Raw genomic sequence first — 24,252 nt, forward strand, 5'->3', positions numbered from 1 at the left:
GGAAGGGACCTTAAAGCTCATCCAGCTCCAACCCCTGCCACGGGCAAGGACCCCTTCCACTGGAGCAGCTTGCTCCAAGCCCCTGTGTCCAACCTGGCCTTGAGCACTGCCAGGGATGGGGCAGCCACAGCTTCTCTGGGCACCCTGTGCCAGTGCCTCAGCACCCTCATGGATAAGAAGGAAGTGAAGAACCCAGATTGATGACATCACGGCTCATGGCATGATCAGATTAAAGAATTTGGGTTTTTTTCTGGTAACAATTTGATGTTCTATAGAATCATAGAATAGTTTGGGTTGGAAAGGACCTCAAGATCACCCAGTTCCAACCCCCTGCCATGGGCAGGGACACCTCTCACTAAACCATCCCACCCAAGGCTTCGTCCAACCTGGCCTTGAACACCGCCAGGGATGGAGCACTCACAACCCCCTGGGCAACCCATTCCAGTGCCTCAGCACCCTCACAGTAAAGAACTTCTTCCTTAGATCCAATCTAAACTTCCCCTGTTTCAGTTTGAACCCGTTACCCCTTGTCCTGTCACTACAGTCCCTGATGAAGAGACCCTCCCCAGCATCCCTATAGGCCCCCTTCAGGTACCTTTGTCATGGAGGAGATCAACCTGCCACCAACCTCAGACCACGACATAAAAGAGTGATTAAGTATTATTGTTCTTCACAGGAAGCTGTGTTTCCAGCAGGATGCAGTTTGTGCTGTTCCCATTTGGGATTGCTCTGAAACATCTGCATAGGACTGTTTATACTCCTGCAAACCCAGAGCAAGCCTTCGGCACTGCTGCAGGAGCCTGGCTTCATTCCTAGAGAGCTTCATGCAGGTGGCATCCGATAAAGACACCTGACCCTTTGCTTCGCCTTTTACGTCAATAAGTACAGGGCTTTGAGGAAAGGAAGGGGAAATCACGGGTTGGAATCAAAGCTCACGTATGTTTTCTGCCAGCTCAGTCCTTCGTCAGCCACAAAGGAAAAGCACAAACATACAGCATCATGGACTCGTGCTTCAGAAATGAAGCATTAAGCAGCCTTTCCCGAATATTATAATCATCTATATTATATATATAATTATATTCTAATCCAGTTCTATTATTTTGACAAAATATATTTTGTTTTTTAATGAAACAATAAATTCTCAGTAACTGAACCTAAAAGCAAACGGAACTTAAAGCTGTGACAGAAATCAATCCAAATCCAAAGTAACGGTGGCCTTTAGTTTCTTGGTTTAACCCATTCATGCTACGTACGGCCATGAGCTCTTCATTGTCTTTAATGCATTAGAAATCTCAGGGACGTCTTGCTTTTCCATTGCCACAAACCAGCAGCATCCCAAATAGTTCGGAAGAGACAGGGACCACCTAAATAGGAATGGAAAACTCAGACTGTGCGCTAATACAAGACTGTAGGGAAGAGGAGTAGCAGGAGTTGAGTCCAGGGTTTCTTTCCTAAGCAGCCTCCATGGTGACTCCTCTCTGGTCAGAAGAGGATGGATCAGCACAAGGCATTAAGAGGAAACGTCTCAAACCCAGATGCTTTATGGAAGAACAGGATGAATCTGAGCACACCACAACAGCAAAGGGGGAACGTCACTGCCACAGGCTCGGAGGAACAAGACCGTAGCCAAGACATCGCTCAGCATGGAGCGTGTTGTGTCAACACAAGAGCGAGGCTGGGCCCCTGCCAAGCCAACCAGAAGGTATCTACATTAAGCTCTCTTGGGTTGGATTATTTATGTTTTGGTATTGAAATGTGACAAATAAACTTCACAATACTTATGGCGAGACTCCAAGAGCGGCAACAGCGAGCGTTACGTTAACATCGGTTGCTGTTTACTACACCGCAGTACACAACGCGCCAGGGCAAGGGAAGAGGAAGACAAGGCTGCTGGACAAGCGACACCGGGCGGCGTGAGTTGCAGAATCACAGAATCACAGAATCACAGAATCCCAAGGGTTGGAAGGGACCTAAAAAGATCATCTAGTCCAACCCCCCTGCAAGAGCAGGGTAACCTACAGTACATCACACAGGAACTTGTCCAGGCGGGCCTTGAATATCTCCAGTGTAGGAGACTCCACAACCCCCCTGGGCAGCCTGTTCCAGTGCTCTGTCACTCTTACAGTAAAGAAGTTCTTCCTGATGTTAACGTGGAACCTCCTATGCTCTAGTTTACACCCATTGCCCCTTGCTCTGTTTCATTGAGCTTCTCTTAGTGGTTTGGTGGCAACGAGAGATGGATGTTCTACATAAAGAGCATGGTGAACGCAGGCAAAGAGTATGGGTGGAATATAACAAACAGAGGGCTCAAATCAAAAGCATTGGAATTTGATAAATCAGGAAAAAGTTTGAAACAGAACAAAGGAATCTTAAGTCTGCAGGAGAAACAATCTCTGTTTTCCACCGGAACAAAAGGAGGATGGAGCCAGGAGGGGCTGGGCTCTGCTCCCAAGGAACAAGGGATGGGACAAGAGGAACCGGCCTCAAGCTGCCCCAGGGCAGGTTTAGATGGAGCTGAGGAACAATTCCTGCCCCAGAGGGTGCTCAGGCATTGGAACAGGCTGCCCAGGGCAGGGCTGCAGGCACCGGCCCTGCAAGGGTTCACACCCCGTGGAGACGAGGCCTCAGTGCCATGGGGCAGGGGTGGCCTTGGCAGTGCTGGGAATGGTTGGACTGGATGAGCTTTAAGGGCTTTTCCAACCTACTTGATTCTATGATTCTATGAAATCCAAGCTATCCAGGCGCATCCCGGCATTCCCACCGCCTGTTATCTTCCGGGAATAACAAGTGAGCACAGAAACCTGTGCAGGAGCTGGCATTACTTTAAGGGACATTGCCATAGGGTGTTGTAGCAAACGGGGTGTCCATGAAGAGGAAATGTTTTTGCAGTTTGGACTCACTCACTTGCAGAGAACAGAACAGTATCACCAAAGAGCGCACAGACAGAACACAAGGAGAAGGATGAAGCCACACCAGATTCCTTTCAGGAAACTCTATGGGTTTGGGAGGTCAGCATCATTTCAATCATCACTATCATAACGCAAATCTTCATCATATCCAGGACTCTTTGCACGTCCCATGGGACAATGGAAATGATTGCATGGTTAATGTCATCACACCTCTTGTTGGCGTGATTGACAACCTGAAGTTTCCTGTGTCAACTGACCTGTAGAGCCCACCAGTCCTAGGCTACAGAAGAGGTCCTCTTCATTCCTTCCTTCCTGCTTCTCAATGGCCCCATGGGCTTCATCTGCCTGTGGGGTAGCTCACGTGTCTCCAAAGACCACGGACACATGCAACACAACATCAACATCTTGCTTCATGCCATGTAGACAGCACACCACAAACAGTCCCAAACATCCCTTTCCCACCTCTCTTCTTTGTAGTGGTCTTCAAGACATGGGAATCCAGACCTTCTAGACCCATGGTGAGGGAATGGCCTGATGCTTTCCCAAGGCTGTCCTAACGAACTAAGGAATTTCATGGTGATTTCCAAAGGAAACTTAGATTTGACCTGAAAACCTCCATTCATTACAGTACAGCCATCCCACTGATCTCAATGCTGTGGAGTTCACTGCAGCATGACCACAAAGCCCAGGAGGAAAAGGACAGAGAAGGGAAAGGAAAACCATGAAGTCCTTTGGCATCCACACAAAGGAGATCCCTTCTGCCAGAAGCAAGAACAAGGGTGTGATTTGTGATGAAAACAAAGCTCACTCCCATAAGAAAGCTGTCAGACAGGAAAAGTGGGTTTCAGTAACTAAGAATGAAGTTAGGGAATTCACCTCCTAGGGATGGAAGGTGAGGAGGGAGGAGGTAATGGGGTGCTGAGTCTACCGCAGGAACTTATTAACTTTGGTTTACTCCGAGGGCCTTTGTAAGCTTCCCAAACAAGTGCGACACCACCAAATCAAACACCTGGGTGCAAGGCAGGGCTAACCGTGTCCAACTGGAACAGGAGCTGCAGCTCTCAGTAGGGGATTTCTGTAGCTCCCCCCTCCAGTTGACCAGCTCGATCTGAAGTGATGAATGCCCCATCCCTGGCAGTGCTCAAGGCCAGGTTGGATGGGGCTTGGAGCAAGCTGCTCTAGTGGAAGGGGTCCCTGCCATGGCAGGGGGTTGGAACTGGATGAGCTTTAAGGTCCTTTCCATTCCAAACCATTCCATGACTTCCCATGTCTCACTCAGCATCCGTAGATACCACACACATCCAAGTCAAGCACCTTCTCAGATCAATACTTCTGCTCATCTCTTGTAAGGACACAAAAGCTCCAGAGCCAGAGTTGTCCTTGTGTCTTCCTGCACCTTGATTGAGAGAATTGAATTGATCCAGGTTACATTTACCCTCAAATTCTAAGTTTTCGTCCCCTCCTTCCCAACCCGTTTCTTTCAGCTTAAGACTCCTATTTCCAAACATGGCCACAATAGTCTTCCATAAAGCACCAATGCTGATCAGCACAGTAACTAACCCAACAGCAACTCCAAGCCCCATGGTACACTCACAGCAGCTGACCAGACCAGGCAATCACTCACCAAGTCCATGTACTAATACCAGTCTAACTTCATAACAACTATTTGCAATACAGCCCTATCCTATGCACTCTGTACTCAGCCAGCTCTGGGTTGCAGCATCTTGCTGGGTCCTTTATCTTCAGATGCTTTAATAGATCTTTATTGTTATTATTATTTTGGTCTCCCCAATCCCATCTATTGCAGAACTCATCCACCCCTCAGGACAAATTCAGAGGGAGGCACTGAAGCAGTAACCGCAGCCAAATGAGTTTGTGTGTCCTCAAGGCAAAGCTAGCTGGGCTCCATCCTGGCCAAATTCACTGTTTGGCAGTGAAGGCAGCCCTCCCATTCTCAAGTTAGCCCTTCTGGGCTGGCATATTGCACATTTACATCATAGGTGTGAGCAGAAGCCATAAATCAGAGCTAAAGCTATGCTGTGGTCATCTATGGATCAATATTACATGTTTTCATGCAAAAAAAAAGGAGTTTGCACAGCGCTGCCAGCTTTTGCATCCAACCAGAGATTGGTGCAGCTGAAAACAGACTTCTGAGCACCCACATCCTTCTCCAGGCACTTTCAGCGTTAAGAAACACTAGCAAGTGGGAGGTCACTGCAGTGCTTTGTTCATGCCTTGCGTCATCCCACTCCGAATGTGGCTGCAGGGAGAACGTATGAGTGAAAATCCGGAGAGGAAAACAAATATTCCTATTTCTGGGAACACCGCAGCTACAAGACCTTTGTTCCCACTTGTGCTGCTTCCTACTTTGTGTGGTTTGTTCTCATGCTGTTTTTAACCTCTCCTCAGACCAATATAACATTTGTGTGTCACATCCAAAACAAACCAAGGAAGAAACAGAAAACACAGCACAAACTAGATGAGAAGAGAAGAATGTGCAGGTGGTCAAGCACTGGAGCAGGTTGTTGTTTCCATCATAGACTTCCAAACCCAGCTGGACATGGTCCTGAGCAGCCTGCCCAAGCTGACCCGGCTTTGAGCAAGAGGATGAGATGATCTCCAGAGGTTGCTGACAACCTCACTGACCACATGAGTGCATGAAGAACACTTTGCTCTATTCAGGTCTTGGGCACTAAGACGGTTCTTGCAAGGAAGGGATGCAAGCATTCCCATTCTCTCCATGGAAATCATGGAAGTTAGCTTTATCTTCTTGCAAGAAGAATGAGAGAAGGAAGAGATTACAGGTTAGAACTAAATTTAGGGGGAGAGCAGCTTCTTAGGAACAAAGAGGATTAGGAAAGCAAAGACCTGAAGGAGACACCAAACAAAATGTGCATACATGCAGCTACATAGAATCATAGAATAGTTTGGGTTGGAAAGGACCTTAAGATCATCCAGTTCCAACCCCCCTGCCATGGGCAGGGACACCTCACACTAAACCATGGCACCCAGGGCTTTAGCCAACCTGGCCTTGAACACTGCCAGGGATGGAGCACTCACAACCTCCCTGGGCAACCCATTCCAGTGCCTCAGCACCCTCACAGTAAAGAACTTCTTCCTTAGATCCAATCTAAACTGCCCCTGTATCATATGATGTTTTAAATAGGGCCTGAGCTGGAGTAGTATCTATTGGACAGTTCTAACAGCCTTGGACTCCAAAAATGACTCGGGGCCAGGGCCATGCTGTTACACTTCAGTCCCCAATGCTTAAGAACCTCTTAATATCTTTCCTGCCCCAAAGAATTCAAAGACCCTTTTCTCTAGAAATGATGAAGTTCCCAGGTACTCTTTATCCTGTTTACAACTCTTCAACTTTTCACCTAAATAGAGTGAAAAACGAGCAACCACAACCAGAAAAGCATCAATCATGTCCACTTGCCAGTCACAGCTCTACCTGCCTCAAGGTACCAGCATTTACTCTATTTTCCTATCTTTTTATGCCTTAAAGCCTTAGCTTAACAATACAACCATCTTTGAAGTGCAACTATATGAGTTCTCTCAGTGAGCCTTTGTGCCCATTGGAGAGAAGACCCCAAATGACAGAAAACACAACATTCCTTGATAATCCTATTTAATTGTCCTCAATCTTTCTACAGAAATTTGTCAAGTTTCCACTTCAATGCCTCTATACCAGGCTAAATGCCCCTAAAGACGACCTCTTCTTGCATCGGAACCCACAAGTAACATCTTAAGGCACTTTTCCCCTAACTTTCTCTTTGATAAGCTATGTGAAGCTCTGAACTTATCATAGGACAGGTGTTGTGTTTCCATTGGAAGAAACCAGTTTCACAGATTTTCAGGACAGACTTTGGGTAGAGGAGAAACTCAAAGCTCCATCAGCACAGAAGGGAACTCTGCACTTGCAAATGTAGGTACAGGATTGATGTAAATGTACAGCAAAATCTGCACATTTACATCAAGCCCAGGGAAAGCAGCAAGTCCTGACCCAAGAGACACACAGGCACTAAACGCACTATTTTCCAATACAAGTTAACCTTGAATCAGTATGATTTTTTGAGTTCATTATCTTAAATTATGAAAAGACTTCTCTGACTGCCAAGACGAAATCATCTGCCTTTGCAGCATACCTATGGGGTAAAACCCTTAGACTTCAGGAACTATTTATACGCTAGAGACAAAAGCATTTAAGCTACAGTTTCCCTGACTTTTGATGTTTTTAAAGGTCTTAGGTGGCTTGTTTCTTTCTAAATCCCATCTATTTAGTCATGCACTATGTTCAAAGGGCCTTCCATATGCAAGATGACACAACTGGAAGTAGCTTCTGTTTATCTCTTTAACCCTGAAATCTCAACAGCTCATTTAGTCAGTGAAAGACTGAGACTGAGAATACCTTTACCTCCTGTTTCAGTCATTCCTCTTACTCCAGTTCACTACTTCAGCATCCTGATTTGAAAACTCATGGATGCACTACCGCAGTAGCGGAGCACATTTGTTACAACACTGAATTCAAACTGACTCTTTAATGGTGTTTTACTTGCTCTGCAATTCACCCACAGCTTACTGCTAAGTTACAAGCCTAGTACCTATTAATTCCCACTACCAAAGATCATCATTGCCACCATGGTTCACCTTTATTCTATTCCAAGGAGGGTCTTCAAATTAACTTCAGGAAGGAAGATGCAGCTCATTAGGGAGAAGGGATATGCAAATGTCATCTTACACACTAATGTTTTATTTTTAGCAGCTCAGTGATATTTATAAGGCTGTGAGGAGTGGATACACGGCTGCAGTGAGATAAAGTAAGCATCCCAGGGGTAGGACAGCGAACAGACAGTGCTGCCTGGAAAAGGGGGGAGATGGGCAAATGCTCCAAGTGTGTCTTCTTACAGTTGTTCTCAAAAATCAGGCAATTACAGGAAAAAATTAACATCCTGACCCTAAGTTTTAGCTTATCCTGTGTATTTCTTACTGCTAAAGGTATTTATATGGTGAAGTGCTGGAACAGACAAATCAAGTAAGAGAATCTGCAAAAAAAGAGCTCCATTTGGAATAGCAACAAGAAGAGTTTCAAGAATGCATTGATCACAAAAGTCCCTTCTCTAAATTCCTTACAGGACCCCTAAAGACCCCCATCATGTACTACAGTTTTGCCAGTCTGAAAACAATTACATCTCATAGCAAGAGAAAGCTTTCGCCTTTTTAAAGGAGATTTGCTGCCTTCAAGGAACTGTCAAACAGTTCACTGTAGATGTTCACACCTTTGTTGTAAAGTCATCACTAAAGTGTCTTATATCATCCCTGGCAGTGTTCAAGGCCAGGCTAGACAGAGCCTTGGGTGGGATGGTTTAGTGTGAGGTGTCCCTGCCCATGGCAGGGGGGTTGGAACTGGATGATCTTAAGGTCCTTTCCAACCCAAACCATTCTATGAAACTATATAAAGCATCAGACTAAACTGGAACAGAATTCCAACAGTGTACATCATGCATTAGGAGTGTCAAGTTCAGCTTATGCCATTTCTTAGTATCCCCTTTTGGCTGGAGAATGTATATATTCACCTAATCCTGAACATGTAATTTAAGGCAAAGTTCTTAGGCAAAAGAGCTTAAGAAAAATCTTGCTCTACTTTATATCCTCATAGCCTTGCAGCCATGTCAGACACACTCAAAACCATATAATCATAGAGTGGTTTGTGTTGGAAGGGACTTTAAAGCTCATCCAGTTCCAACCCCTGCCACAGGCAGGGACCCCTTCCACTGGAGCAGCTTGCTCCAAGCCCCTGTGTCCAACCTGGCCTTGAACACTGCCAGGGATGGGGCAGCCACAGCTTCTCTGGGCACCCTGTGCCAGCGCCTCAGCACCCTCACAGGGAAGAGCTTCTGCCTAAGAGCTCATCTCAATCATGTTGTGCATTTGCAAAGCAGGATTCTCTTCTCCAGGCTGAACAACCCCATACAGTTGTTCATACACAGCAGGACCCCAGATGACAATGAAAGCTTGATATAAGCCAGAAAAACTCTGTGTCATCTGTTCTGGGCTTCTCACAACTGTATGGAAAACTACAGCTGATGCCGTACACTGGCATCTGCAAAGCACAACACTACCTAACATTGCTGGCAGCAATATCTGAATTCATCTGCTTTTTGGCATTCTACAGCAATATGGAACTTTTAGGACTTCGATCAGAACTTGGTCGCTCTTGCTGGTCACAGTTATTTGACTAAAACAAGAGTAAGAGCTTCAAAACAACTATCAAAACCTAAATTGGCATAGTGATGGGGTTATTTCTTTTTTACTATAGAAAGAGATATGCTAAGCTTCATTTCATATGTTCTCTTCTATCCAGAGCACTAAGTACAGCAGAAACCAAACCAATACTTATTCCAACATAAAGGTAACACAAAAGTAATTAGGATTGTAACCCACTATATTCTGGCATTTGCACATTACCAGGACGCTTCCCCACTATAATAAACCATGTTAATTTGGAACTAATGCTGATGGAAAAGAAAACAGAAGGGGGAAAAAGTGTATGAAAGTCATAGGGACTTCATTTAGAAACGACTGAAGTTAGATGAAAAAACAGCACCATCTAGGGGGTACTGCACGTTCTTACACAGCGGATACTCAGGACAAGTAAGATAAGTTGGTTTTGAGGTTTTGTATTTCTTAGTTTTGAGTCATTGTAGCTAAGATTAAATTCCAACTAGAATATCAACAGTAAAATCACAGCTTAAAAAAAAGACTGACGCAAAAAGCTGTATTAGACTTTGGATGAAATCTACTTACAGTAGTACTTCAGCACCAAAAAGTGGGCAGTTAGGCTCATAGATGTATATACAATTAAATGATATGTCAAAAGTCTTAAAATGCTTAGTTATTTATAATGAAATCTATACAAAACAGGTAAAAACGTGGTTTTTATATACATTTGGAGAAAAAAAAAAGTATTGTCTTCATTAGCAGAATGTATTAAAACTGGTTCTCTCCTCCCACCTGAACCCAAACCTTTCTCTGTGGCTTGTAACTATCACAAAACCCCAATGTATTGCTTCGACAAGCTGAGTCATAAGGCTAGTTTCTGAAACCTAACACTGTATATTGATTTAAGCTTCTAAACTGCCAAAAAATGGTCACTTTAAAAACAGCATGTAAGAGTAAAATACAGATTTTTTACAAGCCTTGAAGCACATTTCACAGGTTCAACTTGGAAAGATGCTGAACCACATATCCCCGCTTTTGAAAAACTGATTTGTAGCAAAATACATTCCCCCCCCCATATACACACCATAGTTTGTATTAGAATTAACAGACCTGCCTGTTTCACAGGAACTTCTTAAACAACTTGGCCTCACCTTAGATTTCACATTTCAATAAATAATCCAAAGATTAACTAGAGCAGATGGAGTGTTTCGTGTGCTTACGGCACGAAGAAACGCCCCGCACACCGCTGTCACTCTACTTGTTGTAAAGCACTAGCAAATCCACTTTGCTACCAGTTAGCGATTTTGCTTACTTCCAAACATTCAGCAATGAGAATTTTAATCAATATAATACTCTATCTTTAGGCTAATGGAAAAAAAAAAAACAACAAAACAACCCCAAAAATCTTAACTCTAAGTGAGCACAAGTGCAAGAAAGCAAACCAATTCCAAAATTCCTGGGGCTTTTCCAGCACTGTCAGAGACACTTTTTCTCTCACATGCTATTTAAAAATACAAATATTTATTAAACATTCTTTTTTTCCTCTTCTGATGGTGCTTTGCTCAACAGCTAACAAAAAAAAAAAAACACAGCAAAGAAACAAATCCCTTTTTACTGAAGGCTGTTTCAGTATCTGGGGCTTCAATAGCACGAGCTGTAGAATTCGCTGCAGATCTGCTTTATAACAGGAGTACATTCCACTGTCACAGGTTTATTGAGTCTCAGTGACTACATCATGGTTTTTCTTCCTTTTTTTTTTTTTGTTCTTTTCCTTTTGGAAACAATTTGTAAGATGCAGCTTTTGCAATACCGTCTTGTTAAAACACACTGATGCTTCAAGGGTCCAATGAACAACTCTAATAGGCAAAGTGCTCTAAGACATCACAATACAAGGGCATCTTGGATACTCAAAAATCCCAAGATATTATAAAGTGCACTCCAGTGTCCCAATTCCTTAGGATTGTTCAGCAGAACTTCGAGAGGGGCTGGGCTCAGTGCCGTCCTCAGTGCTACTGTCCACATCTTGCTCCATCGCTGTCTCCTCATCATCGAGGCGCTGACTGGTGAAGTTGTTGAGCTCCAGGAGCCCACTGGGTTCCACTACCACATTGGAGCTGGAGTGACAAGGGATGGAATAGTGAGGGATGGCCTGAAAGAAAGAAAGTATTTCAGCATTAACATGTGGGTTTTGGCAGGTAAAGACATCTAAGCAAGCGCTGGTGCTCATGGAAAAGGGATATTTGGCTTCCAAGAGCAGTTTTCTCTAGCTAAGACCCACTGCATGTTACATTAGCTAATGCTTCAAAGCACCCTTTCACCAGATTAGGTTGTAAAAGATAAGATTTGAATAATCTTCCTCTTAGAGCATTGATCCTGGCTTTAGATCTTCACTAAAGCTCTGCAACAGCATACCCAACAGCTAAACCAATGCCCACCATCCATCATTCCTTAAATGCAAAGCACAGATAATACTTTCCTCAGCCTTATCTTCAGACAAGACATTCAAATGTAAGGACTAGCTATGGTTTTTGTACACAACACAACACAAGCTCTGGCCCTGCTGACAGCTGCAGCAACACAGATGCTGAGGAAGCACAACACACCTATTTATTTCTACTTTGGCTTTCATGGGGTGTAAAAACGGAATCTACAACTCTATACAACTAAAATCCTGAGCAGTACTTCACTGCAGAAATAACTTGTAGCATGCCACAATGCTAAGTAATACAGATTTCCAAAATACACAGATTTGAAGTAAAACAGAAATCTACCTTTGTCTATTTAAGGAAATGAGGACTAAAAATGAGTACAAAAGCGATGATTTCTATGAAAGCCAAGTTCACTGCAATGAAGGTTTTACAAAGTAGCATGAAAACTTTGAAAGCTCTGCACACAAATTTCCCACATTAGAGGCATTTCCAATGTAACGCAAATATGAGACAGAATAAAACCGTTTCAATCCATGCTGTCATTTGTGCGAACATCCAACTTGTCTATGACGATTCACGTTATACCTCTACAAGCCCTCGGATGACTTAAATACTTGCTTGGTTGACATTCAGACCACGTATTCCATCATAAAGCATTGTATTTAAGACAGCAGAATCAATGAAAATATCAGTCATTAGTTAGGCAATGACTCAAAGCATTAGGCTGAAGATCAATAGTCATTTTATCTCAGAAGTGGCAAGAATGGCTCTAAGTTAACAAGCTTTCTTCTGAAACCAGATCTTATTTGGTAAACTTTCCAGGTAAGTAGAAACTCACTATATTTTTAGTGATAACATTAACAGATGCTATAAAACCTCTAGATCCATAACAAGTATTGAAGGTCACAATTTTAGGCATGTCAAATAAAAGTACTTTGTAAAATGAGATGAGCTTGGGTTGTTTTCTTAACAGAAAGACAGGAAGACACTTGACGACACAGTGAATACAGTGATAGAGAAACTCAAGCTCCATTTCAGAACTACACACTGAAGTAGCAACTATTACAAGCATTAAGAATAGAAAAAGAACCAAAAACAGCAGAAGGAAAACAAAAGTAATCCAGCATCTTTCAGTTGTTATCATCACATTAGACACGAGTTTGCTCTGCTCAACCTTTGCGTTATTTGCTCTGGTCTTCTCTTACCTGGATAACAATTTCTGACGAACTCTCTTCAGCTTTCTTTTGTGATATATTCTGAATGTGTATAAACTGGTTTGTTGGAGGCATTCCTTGTGCATCGAGTTTCCTCTCTGTTACAGTAGGACCAACAGCAGGAGGACTTGAACTGGATTCTGTACGCGTCTGTTGCTCGGGGATGGAAGTTGCCGTCATCCCCACTGCAGTGACCCTCGGCCCCTGGGTACAAGGTGACGACTCTCCTTCGCTAGCAAGTTTACTAGTGGACATGGCCTTGTTTGGGGGATCCACTACCGTCTGTTCTATGTCTGTATCAATCTGAGCTTCCACCATAGACACTCTCACAATATCTGTTACTGCTGTCTTCTCGGATGCCTGCATGGGAAATAGGTTGGTAACCGGCAACGCCAGTTTGGGCACAGAACTGCCGCCTGCTACCTTTGAAACAGAAGGAGGCTGATGCCCCTCAAAAGTTATCTTTGGAACAGTGGATCCTTGCGTTATAATTGGATGCTGCACCTGAAAATCAAATTTTGGTTGTGCATGTTACAGCTAATTTAGGTTTTTAAGTATTATCATCGAAAATAATCTAATCAATATTTCCAAGGACAGTATGGCACAAACAACATACTTGCTATTAGGAAGACAGTTGAAACTCAGTGTTTTAACAGAGGAATTAGCAATGATAATAACAGTTAATTGAAGCCTGGGGTGGGGAAAAAAAGCAGCTTTTTAGGCTGCTAGGTAATGATTGTAGCAGTATAATACCACAGCAGCTTCGTTTTCCTTTGGGATTTACATCCCCATGTGTTTGTTAACCCTCTTGGTTCACACGTATTCCTGAAAGGGCCAAGAAAAAAATAACTACTTTTCTGGAGTTAAAATATATATTTTTTTCCTCTACTTTTCTCAGTCTTTACATTCTCCCTTCCCAAAGAAAAACCGAATTACTCCTGTAAACGAAAGCCACTTCACGTCACTTCAGGAAGATGTAAACTACAAAGGAAGACGTACAATGGAGAGCCTTTGGAGACTGCAGTGTGTCCACCTTTATTTCCAGAGAAATAAAAAGTGCTATGGGAATGGAAATTTAACGTATCAAGATCTTAAAAATTCAACGGAAATAACTTAGGGATAAATTCCATGCACCAATGGTGGCAGAAATCCATCAAAACTGTCCAACAAAACACGTTTTTGTGAGCTCTATGGATTTTTTGGTTTCCCCTAGAACATGTGCTTCTCTTTCCTAGTGTCAACCTTCTGATGGGGTCATTAACACCAGCGGAATGAGGAGTTCTCTCTCTTTGCCAGGACAAAAACACTGCTACAGCGACAGGGTTGGTGTTTTTTGGTGGGTTTTTTTTGCCTTGAACAGTGACGTGTATTTTGCATGCTATCAATATTCCGTTACCTGGCTTGCTGGCTGTTTCTCTGAAGAGGCAGGTAGCTGCATTTGACTCTGAGGGGGTTGGGGTTGCACGTAGATTTTTTGTGCCGTTGGTGCCTGTTGCAGTTTGGGCAGTTGCTGCGTGGTTTTTACTGCAAGCACCTGTACTACAGTTTGCTGTGGCTGGGCCACTAAGGTAGGGAGTTGCCTTTCTTTGGCCATCATGTGGTGGGGAGGGTGCTGTGCATCTGGTTTGGTCTGTGCTTGCTCTTGCTGCAGGGGGGTTAGCTTTTGATGCCTTATAGAAAGCTGGGGCATTTGTGGGAGTTTGTGCTGGACTGGATCGGCCTGCAGGTGAATTGTCTGCTTCTGCTTAGTCTGGAAACACTGCAGGGTTTTCACTTGCAGTTGAGTCTGTTCCAGCTGTGGCTGACTCAGTTTTTGCTGGTTTTGTGTCTGAGATTGTGTCAGGGCAGATCTGTAAAACAGGCCAGTCTGAGGATCTAAGGTGTCCATCTCTTCCACTTCTCCTTCCTCAGTTCCAAGTTGTTCACTGTGTTTGGTAAATGCAGTGTGACTGCTTAAGGCCTGAAGAAGAAGTTAAGAGCAAGTTAGTAAAGAGAAATATAAATTATAAGAATACATCATTTAAAAATCATTTTTAATGTTTCAACTGGACTACTTGAACTTATTTTATCATTAGACTCCCAATTCATGTATAAAAAGACACCCTTACATGGAGATTCCACAATTCATAAGCAATTGATAGCCATTTTTATCATGTTAAAGTGTGGTATGTCTCTATGTGACATCATTAATTGCATAACTAATCCTCAGTGGAGATTATGAAGCCCTCACGTGTCAGACTAAGGTTCAAAGCCCCTAACGTTGCATGCAGTTGGATATGAAACAAGAGAAACCTAAATCTCCCCTGTTTAAGTTTGATCCCATCACCCCTTGTCCTGTCACTACAGGTCCTGATGAAGAGTCCCTCTCCAGCATCCTTGCAGCCCCCTTCAGATACTTCAGATACTGGAAGCTGCTATGAGGTCTCCACGCAGCTTCTCTTCTTTAAGCTGAACAGCCCCAATGTCCACAGCCTGTTGACTTAATGGTCTCAATCTCATTAATTGCTTCCCTTTTACCCCACCACCCTAACCATCAAAACAAGCAATATTAAAATCAAGTTATTAATTCGCCCTTCCTCTTAGCATTTTCAGTGGCAGCAACATGACACATCCATGCAGAACAAGCCCAGACCTATATCATTCACACAACCTACTGCTGCTTATAGAGTGTTAGGAAAAGGAAGGGTACAACCTGCTGCATGATATGGGTAATTGCGCCCGTGGAAGATGCAGGGATAGATTTCACCACAACAGAAGTCTGCGTTGCTGTCTGCGACTGAGCCACATGCTGCAGGAGAGTCCTCTGGGGCTGAGATGACTGCTGGTGGGGCTGGGACCGATGGCTGACTGAAAGTAAAGAGGTCAGTGGCACTTCTCCAGAGCTAACTGCTGTAACTTCAATATCTGCTTTGCATTTAAGCTTCAACTGAAAGCATAGGAGTGAAGTAAGGATCTGAGTATGAAAACCATCTTTCACTGTATGCTAGCTTCAGCCTTCAAGGGTAGATCTATTCTGAGAAGCATCATAAAGCAGCAACTCTGAGGTTTTGCTTTTGTCTCTGTTTCCTAAGTACCCACACTTGATCCAAACCTTTGGCCTCCCTCTCCCAAAACACTGACTTTGCAAGCAGAATGCATGCTTGATTTTTCAGTTGGGTTCTTTATTCAGCACCAGCATAACTGTCAGGAGCACAAATTATTCTCTGGTTCGTATGCTGTTAAAAGCACCTGCGCAATTGACTGCAATTACGAACAGCAAGCCTTGCTCACTGGATTTCTACCACTGATAGGCTGCAAGAAAGACTCTCCAGAGCACAGGCTGAATTAGAATGATTAGCAGCTGGGAAATATTTGGGTATTATGAAAGTCAGTTTGGTTTGTCACAAATCACAGACCAAAAACTGGAGACCTTGCCATGGGTCTATGGCACTTTTTAGAACAGATCATAGAACCATAGAATAGTTTGGGTTGGAAACGACCCTAAGCTCATCCAGTTCCACCCCCCTGCCATGGGCAGGGACACCTCGCACTAAACCATGGCACCCAAGGTTTCATCAAACCTGGCCTTGAACACCACCAGGGATAAGAGTGTTCACAGCTTCCCTGGGCAACCCATTCCAGTGCCTCACCACCCTTACAGTAAAGAACTTCTTCCTCATATCCAGTCTAAACTTCCCCTGTTTAAGTTCGAACCCAGCATGAGTTATGGAGCTGTGGTGATGGCTCTGTAGTTAAATAGTGGATTGACAGAGAAGTGATCTTCTGCAGAGGAAAAAACCAACCCAACACCACGATATTGATAATCGATATTGCAGTCACTGATAAGACATGAACCCAAATACTTGATGCCTGTCCATACTACTATGGAGATATCTGCTTTAAGTTTTCAGTGACAAAATAGTAACTGCAGGAGAACAAGCAAAGTTTAAATTCAATTGTAACATCACTTAAAATTAAAAAGCTTCCAATGACCTTCCTGGAAGTTAAAAGAAAGGTCATATTTTGAATTAAGATGGTAATTTTACTATGCCACTCCCTAAAGGAGGTGGATTAGATCAGCACCGGCCTGCATGCTGTGCCAGATCAGTCACGGATATCCCCCAACAGCTCCTGCACAATTAAAACCTTCATTTAAAAGTAAAGTTTCTAACCTATATGGTTGTGTAGATACTCTTCCGAATGTGAACCAATACAGTGTTGTCTTCCTGAGTCTGTAGACAGAAAACGGTGACACTAAGATGTGTGAAGTGCTCCCTTCATCTCACAAGGAAGCACATGCTGAAACCCAGCTCCCACAGAGACTAAAGGGTGCCTAATCCTTCAGTTGAAGTGCATGCAGGAGATTTCATGACAGATTATAGACTGTTTGCTATCTTACTGTTCAACCCTTAGCAGAAAATACAGCTACATGGATTACTGAATCCTTAGAAGCACGAATTAAAGCAAAGAGAAACACTTGAGTTACCTGCAGTGTGCACAGAAACTGCGGGAAGAGACAAAATTAAGAGCAAATCAACCAGTTTTGTGCTGTAGAAGAAACTGCTGCAAGTCAAATCACAGCGGCCTGAGTTTCTTTAGTAGAATCCTGTAGATCAAGTCAAGGTTCATAAAAATCCCCGTATTGAAAGGAGTAATCCTAGCTCAAAGCAATTCTCAACTTCTGTACTTTGTACAGCTTCTAAGCTGCAGAAAAGGACTTAAGTCTACACAGACACCAAACGTCATTTCCCATCCTCCCTGCAAAGGGCCCTATTTTACACCAGCAGCAAAAACTGGAACCTTGAACAGCAGCTCAGTGCACACTATCCATGTCAGGGAAGATAACTGTTAACTGGAGATTGCTTTAACGCTCTTTATTGTCCTTTTCAGTTTGTTTTAAATGAGATCCAAGGGAGCACAATCCAAACATTCAAAATTGAAGCTACAGTAAGTGTTATTTAAAAGAATAACAATAACATCCTCTCAAGCTCCAATTTCACACAAATTTAGACCATACAAGGGATGGAAGCGAGCGGAGGAGGTACAAAGCAGGCAAACAAAGAGTGTAAATATCAGACTAGACACTTACCACAAAACCTCTGGAATTACGGATCTGTACTTATGCAATTTAATGCTATCAAGTTTTATTGTTGCCAGTGTGCACATTTAACACACTTTTGCTTTCATTTTCCAAAAAAGTAGGGCAACCAGTAACATGGACTTAAGAACTGAAAACGGAAAACAGGAAATTTAATCCTCTCATCTATGTATGGGAAGTGGCTCACCTCATGTTCTGGGGTAGCAGGGAGCAACAGAGACAAGAGTCAAGTTAAGAGCTGACTCTCACCTGTAATTTAACGTCAATAATTACTTGCTTAAAGACTGCAAATTTATCAGTTCAAAGTCTTCTGGCAAATCACAGAATCCCAGGCTGGTTTGAGCTGAAGGGACCTTAAAGCTCATCCAGCTCCAACCCCCTGCCACAGGCAGGGACACGTTCTACTAGAGTGCTTGCTCCAAGCCCCTGTGTCCAACCTGGCCTTGAACACTGCCAGGGATGGGGCAGCCACAGCTTCTCTGGGCACCCTGTGCCAGCGCCTCAGCACCCTCACAGGGAAGAACTTCTGCCGGAGATCTAACCTAAATCTCCCCTGTTTCAGTTTGAACCCATTATCCCTTGTCCTATCTTCACAATGAAGAAACTGGGGACTACATTAGCATGCTAAATGCACACCTAGCTTAAAAACTCAGTCTTGGTAAGCAAGTAACAATTTGCAAGTATGGGTTAAACTAACTCAAAGCCTGACTCCTCTTGATACATACAGAAAACAGCATACAGTTCCTATAACTGCATTTTCTACTTTTTCCTTACTAGACATTTTCCTTAAGGACAAGTGGGACAGCCACATCTGATCTCCATCAGATCATGGGACACAAATCTGTTCAACTGGGATACCCTGAACCGAAACAACCTTCTGTTTCAGTTAGAAGTATTCTCAACTATATCCCTGAGCAGATGCAAGCTCAGTTCCCTGCACAGGGTCTCCAAAAGTGGAAGACTCATTTCCTCTACAGCAAATCACAGCAAAAATGAAACTCATTGTAAGAAAACTCCCAAATTAAGTCCTCACACTTCAACTACAAGCCCACCACCACCTCAGTCACTTACCTGTTGTGATATATTCAGCAACTAATTCCGACTCTACTACGGCAATTGAAGGGCTTTCTGGAGAATGCCTCTTTTCTTGGGACATCTGGATTGGGACAGCCATTTGGCTCAAGTCAATGGTAGGCTGCCTTGGCTTCGATTCTATCTTTTCCTTCACTGCTTTGGAAGAAAACATATAATAAACCTCCAATATACAAACCCCCATAAATAAACCTCCAATATAAATCATAGAATCATAGAATAGTTTGGGTTGGAAAGGACCTCAAGATCATCCAGTTCCAACCCCCTGCCATGGGCAGGGACACCTCACACTAAACCATCCCACACAAGGCTTCATCCAACCTGGCCTTGAACACCGCCAGTGATGGAGCACTCACAACCTCCCTGGGCAATAAATGTCACATCTCAATTAAATAGATGGTGAACATTATACTAGATTCAAACTGTTACAGGATAAGAAGAAAGGAATCAAGCTGATTCAAGATAGGTGCTTTTCAATTACAAAACCTATTGCGAACTGCTGCTTAAACAAGTAATAAGCTTTGGAGTTATCCTAAACAACCACATGGGTTCTCACACCTGTGGTCTGCTGAAGTTCCAGCAACGCTTTTATCGTGGAAGTAGCTGACTGAGATTCACTGGATACATCCTGGTAGATTATTGTAGGGCTTGTGTCCACAGCAATTTCATGTTCTGACCAATCTTGACTTCTTGAAGCAATCACATGGACAACAGGCTGAGAATCTGTTTGCGAAAGAACAAAGGCATGTCAAGTCATCACAGAATCATTTTAGACTGGAGATCTCCCGTCCAACGTCTTGATTTGAAGTAGGGCTATAGGTCAAAATTAGACCAAGTTACTCATTATCCATAGGGGTTTGAAGACTGCCAAGGACGCACGCTCTCATTATGCAACACTTTGGCTAATTGTAATTGACTTCAAGTAAAATATTGCTCACGTTATGAACAAAAAAGAAAAGAGATCCTATATCCTTATTGCTTGTAAAAGCTTTGGTTTGAACAAGCAGAGTTCAACAGGTTTCTTTGTACATTGAATTTGCCGTGGATTGGACTCTTACACAGACTGTTTTAACATCCAGGTGATGGACAAGTGTTCAGTATTCTGAATTAACAGCTCCTCAATTTTGGGAAGGTTGTTCAATCTTCAATTTTTCTCTTTAATTTACTTAGAATAGCAGTATAGATGAACGGTTACAGAATTACACAGAAAAGGTGACTGAAAGGCATGTAAGTACACTCACAGAGACATCTGCTTTTAGCTGATGCAGTGATACACCTTATGGTCACTCCTGACCAAAGGCTGGGTGTTATTTATGTCCTATTATTTATGCTTCTCTACCACACAGAGAGCTACATCTGTATTATGGCTTGCTGCTACCGCAGCATGCCCATCAGGATTGCATGCCTGATACATGTCATGATGCACATATATGTGCCTATAAAAGGACCACAATTTATGTTGGTTCACATGACAGCTTTCAGTCATGAAGTGGAGAGATGCTTCCATACCCTTAGGAAAGATGTGGCAGAGCACAGGCTGCCAAAACCAACCCAAACCATAACCTCTACACTGCCTGCACCTGGCAGGCTCCCCAAAAAGAGGGAACAGGCTGCAGGTCACAAGCATTGTTAACAGCCCTGCAAGACACCATTATCTTCACTTTTCACACAGGAAAGGGAGACATTTAGTAAGTAGCTCATAAGAGATAAATAAAGCCACAAGGAAAATGACACCCACTGGTAACAGACTGGGTGAAAACCTGTGTTAAAAGGAGACAGGGTGAGGAATTACCTTAGATTTCCACCTTCATTTAAAAATAAAATATGGATGTTTAAATTCCACCTAGGCTAGTGGAAGGTGTCCCTGCCTATAGCAGGGGGTTGGAACTAAGGTCTGTAAGGTCCCTTCCAACCCAAACCATTCTATGATTCTATATGAATGTAGCTAGGATGCTTGAGAGACAGTCCATTAGTGACACTAATACACACCTTGGGAGCTCTGGGAGGATTCTGTAGAGGAAGAGCTGCTCTCAGTGTAGGTTTGTGGTTCTTCTTTTACTTCTGGGAGAGATGAGTTTCCTGTCTCTGCCACCCTTGATGCCTGTTGTAACGTTTCTGTCACCAACTGCCTAGTTTGCTCGCTCACAACTGTTGCTTGAAACGTCACTGGCTTTGGTTTTATGAGAACCTAATCAGAAAGACAAGTTTTGCGTATAGTAACAGCACTCAAGAAAACAGATCTGAGCAATCACAGTATAAGACCTACATAATATTGCCTAATTTACTGAAAAAGTCTACCTGTAAATTCAGCAGCTCTGATTATTAAGCCACAAAGTCCAAGTAAATGGCAATGCACAAGAACTTACTTCTCATTCACTATTTTGGAGTACTTACAATAAACCACCAAGCAGGGTGGATACAACTACGGTGTGACAGGAGAAAGCTACACAAGTGAGCTAGAACATGCATTGCACTAGTAAGGACAAGCAGCTCTTCTGCAGCCCACAGTAAAGAGAGTCTTGAACAATCAAGACACACAAAGTATTATAACTGATAAAAGTTTAGTTCTTTTAAATACTAAGTGCAACCAGAGAACAAGCTGAAACTGAAAGCATCCAGAAATAAGACAGATTCCCTATATACAGCCCCAGCAACTACACAGGGTTGCAGGATAAACCTGAACATACTTCAAATAGAAAGTAACTTCAATAAAACCTCTTTTTTGGTGTTATGGATGATCTAAGTCCAGATTCTGTGTCTTTATTTCTCACCATCTAGCCATTAGCTGTAAGTCTTAAACAGGCACCTACAGCCATGACCTGACAGTTTCAGCTACGTAAAAGGCTTAGTGAATCCTTCTGGCTTGCTCTAGGCCTCCAGAAAAAGCTAACAAATGCAAACACTATGCTCAAGTATCAAGGCCACCTCATTACACCCCTAAATCTCATCCCCCATAGACATATATTAAGCTTGCAACATTATGTGGCAACACATTGAAAAATTATTTACTTTCCATTAAATTTTAGGGGTATATTTCAAGACAGAAATGGGTCCTCACTGTACCTGCGTTTTCCCTTGCTGACCATAAACAATTTTAGTTGGGATGATTTTGGTGGCTGGCTGGACCGTGGACCCTATTCCTTTTGGCTGTGTAACAATCATTTTTGTGATGGGTCTTGTGGCAGTGATGATAGCAGGTTTTGCTCCTGCTGGCACTGCCTGAATAGTTTTTTCCCCCTGTAGAGAAGTCAAAGTTTACAGGTTAACTTAGTGAAATTCTTCAGAGAGACCCACTGCTCTAAGAAATACAGTTATAGGTGAGTGTGTGTACCATGACATCAACCTGCTGCTGCCTATATATATAACCTTACAGCTTTGAGTGGAAAAAGCTACCAAAATCCCCTTTTCCATTACTTTACCTTTTGAGCAGCTCTGAAGGGGTGAACAAAAAGTAGTGACTAAAAGACACTGAACAAGTGTTTTGAAGTTGCTTCAAAGAATTCACATGAGTTGGAACTTCCCTCAAATCCTTGTCAAATAAACCTCTTATTTCTGTTTAACACTAACTTTAAGACATCTACAGAACTTGAACTAAGATTCTGAAAAGAAGCTCTTTAAATATAGATCTTTGTCTTAATATCATGGACTTTATTTTCCAACTAAAAAGTTCATTTAAAAGATACAGATTTACAGCCATTTCACAGGAAACATTTGGCTTTAGAATAGTGCTGACATATGAGTTGACTCCTGATAGCTTAAGAGCAGCAAAGACATCGAGCATGCTTGTTTTTAGCTCTAAACAGTAACAAACCAGATGAGGAACAACATTAGTTGCCAGTTCTCCCACTATTTCTATAAATTCCCATCAGGTAGCTGGAAATCCCAAGAACCATACTTGTTTCAGCAATACCAGCACATTCTGGCGGTTTTTACTGTGTAACATCACAAGGTTTCCACTTGTGTGAAAACACAGCTTTAAGTTTTGTAAACAGGGAAGTTTAAAATCTTCTAGAAGAATCCCAAAAGGTTTAAAAGAACCCTCTCTATTCAGCTCTGCTACATGGAGACTAAAAAATGGTATGATTAATGCATTAAGCCTCACAGTTCTATCTAGGGGCATAAAGTATGTTCATCATCTTTATTTACTAACATAGGTAAACCCATTTGAAGCTGGAAATTTGATTTTGTTCTTAGTATACACCAGGTTATCCAAAATACCACTTAACAGTACATAATACTCAGCTACAAAGTGTTAAAACACCACATAAATTGACAGGTGGTACCTTTACTGTGCAGGGACAGCTTATTTCTGCTCTTTACATCCCAAATATAAGTGATTGGAGATGCAAGTTTATAACACAGAGGACCATGGTTCTCACTAGAGCACAAATGGTAAGATTCTAGTGATTTTCTTCTACTTAATCCTTTCAACATTACAAAACCTTTTAACCATGGAAAAAGGGCAAACTCAAGAAAGTTGTTTTCCTTTAGGAACATTTCCAGTTCTCTTTAAGCATCTTTCATATCCTGCAAAACATACTCGCTTTTGAAACATCCCTGACATCAAGGCATGCTGTATCTGGTAAGGAGCTCATGCACAGTTTGCTTTTAATAAGGACTTTAGCAGAATGAATGCAGCAGCCACCACACAGCCTGTCACTTAGCTATCATTCTGAGACTTGAAACTCTTAACTTACCCCAGCATTCAACAGTGTTGTGACAACATTTTTGCCTGGAAGCCCTTGAATCGTAGTTCCTTTGCCAGTAGTCTTTTGCACAACAATCACATTGGGTTTGGATGTCATTGGAATTGTAGTGATTTTGGTTGTAGTTCCTAAAGTTTTGTGGGGATAAAAACCAGCACTCGATTTATCACATATACATTTTCTTCCACTGCAGGGGTTGATAAGTTATATAGGAATCATTGTATTTAAATCTGGCTGCATAACAAAAAAAGGGCATCATCTGAAAGGGGAATTTATGTCACCCAACTCAATATATTAAGATGAGATACCCACTCGACAAATCTTTTGCCTACAGTAAAAACAGGCATGCCCAGGACAGAGTAATTCATTCTGCATAAGGACAGTCAGCCCCTTCTCACAAATTACAGAGCAAACTAACATGTCTAACTTCTCAAAGGCTAGAGTAAGGGGGGGATAAGGACACCACTAATACTCAACTCAAGGTCCTATTTGCACAGACAAATATTCTTCTACAGATAACCTCCGTAGAAGAATCTACGTACCAAGAACGTATCTTGTAGTCAAGAGAGATACCAGCTCTTTCTGGCACTGAACTGCTGTAAT

The 24,252-nt window shown here is 42.6% G+C and overlaps 1 protein-coding gene across 10 annotated transcripts in view; it reads right to left on the reverse strand.

Moving 5' to 3' along the window:
* Positions 1-9,460: 9,460 nt before the first annotated feature.
* Positions 9,461-24,252, reverse strand: part of EMSY (EMSY transcriptional repressor, BRCA2 interacting) — a 40,773-nt gene continuing 25,981 nt past the window's right edge. For 4 of the 10 annotated variants that reach the window (XM_065678904.1, XM_065678902.1, XM_065678896.1 and 1 more), the window contains 10 exons: positions 23,641-23,777; positions 22,007-22,180; positions 20,933-21,131; positions 19,502-19,666; positions 18,923-19,081; positions 16,926-16,985; positions 15,467-15,621; positions 14,171-14,734; positions 12,766-13,278; positions 9,461-11,280 (listed from right to left, as the gene is read on the reverse strand). In XM_065678904.1, coding sequence (XP_065534976.1) covers positions 11,086-11,280; positions 12,766-13,278; positions 14,171-14,734; positions 15,467-15,621; positions 16,926-16,985; positions 18,923-19,081; positions 19,502-19,666; positions 20,933-21,131; positions 22,007-22,180; positions 23,641-23,777 — 2,321 coding nt within the window. In that variant the 3' untranslated portion in view covers positions 9,461-11,085. The remainder of the gene's footprint in view (positions 11,281-12,765; positions 13,279-14,170; positions 14,735-15,466; positions 15,622-16,925; positions 16,986-18,922; positions 19,082-19,501; positions 19,667-20,932; positions 21,132-22,006; positions 22,181-23,640; positions 23,778-24,252) is intronic. The other 6 variants (XM_065678906.1, XM_065678900.1, XM_065678897.1 and 3 more) reach the window with 5 other exon arrangements.

This window comes from Lathamus discolor, chromosome 4 (genome assembly GCF_037157495.1).
Source record: "Lathamus discolor isolate bLatDis1 chromosome 4, bLatDis1.hap1, whole genome shotgun sequence".
Taxonomy (NCBI): Eukaryota; Metazoa; Chordata; class Aves; order Psittaciformes; family Psittacidae; genus Lathamus; species Lathamus discolor.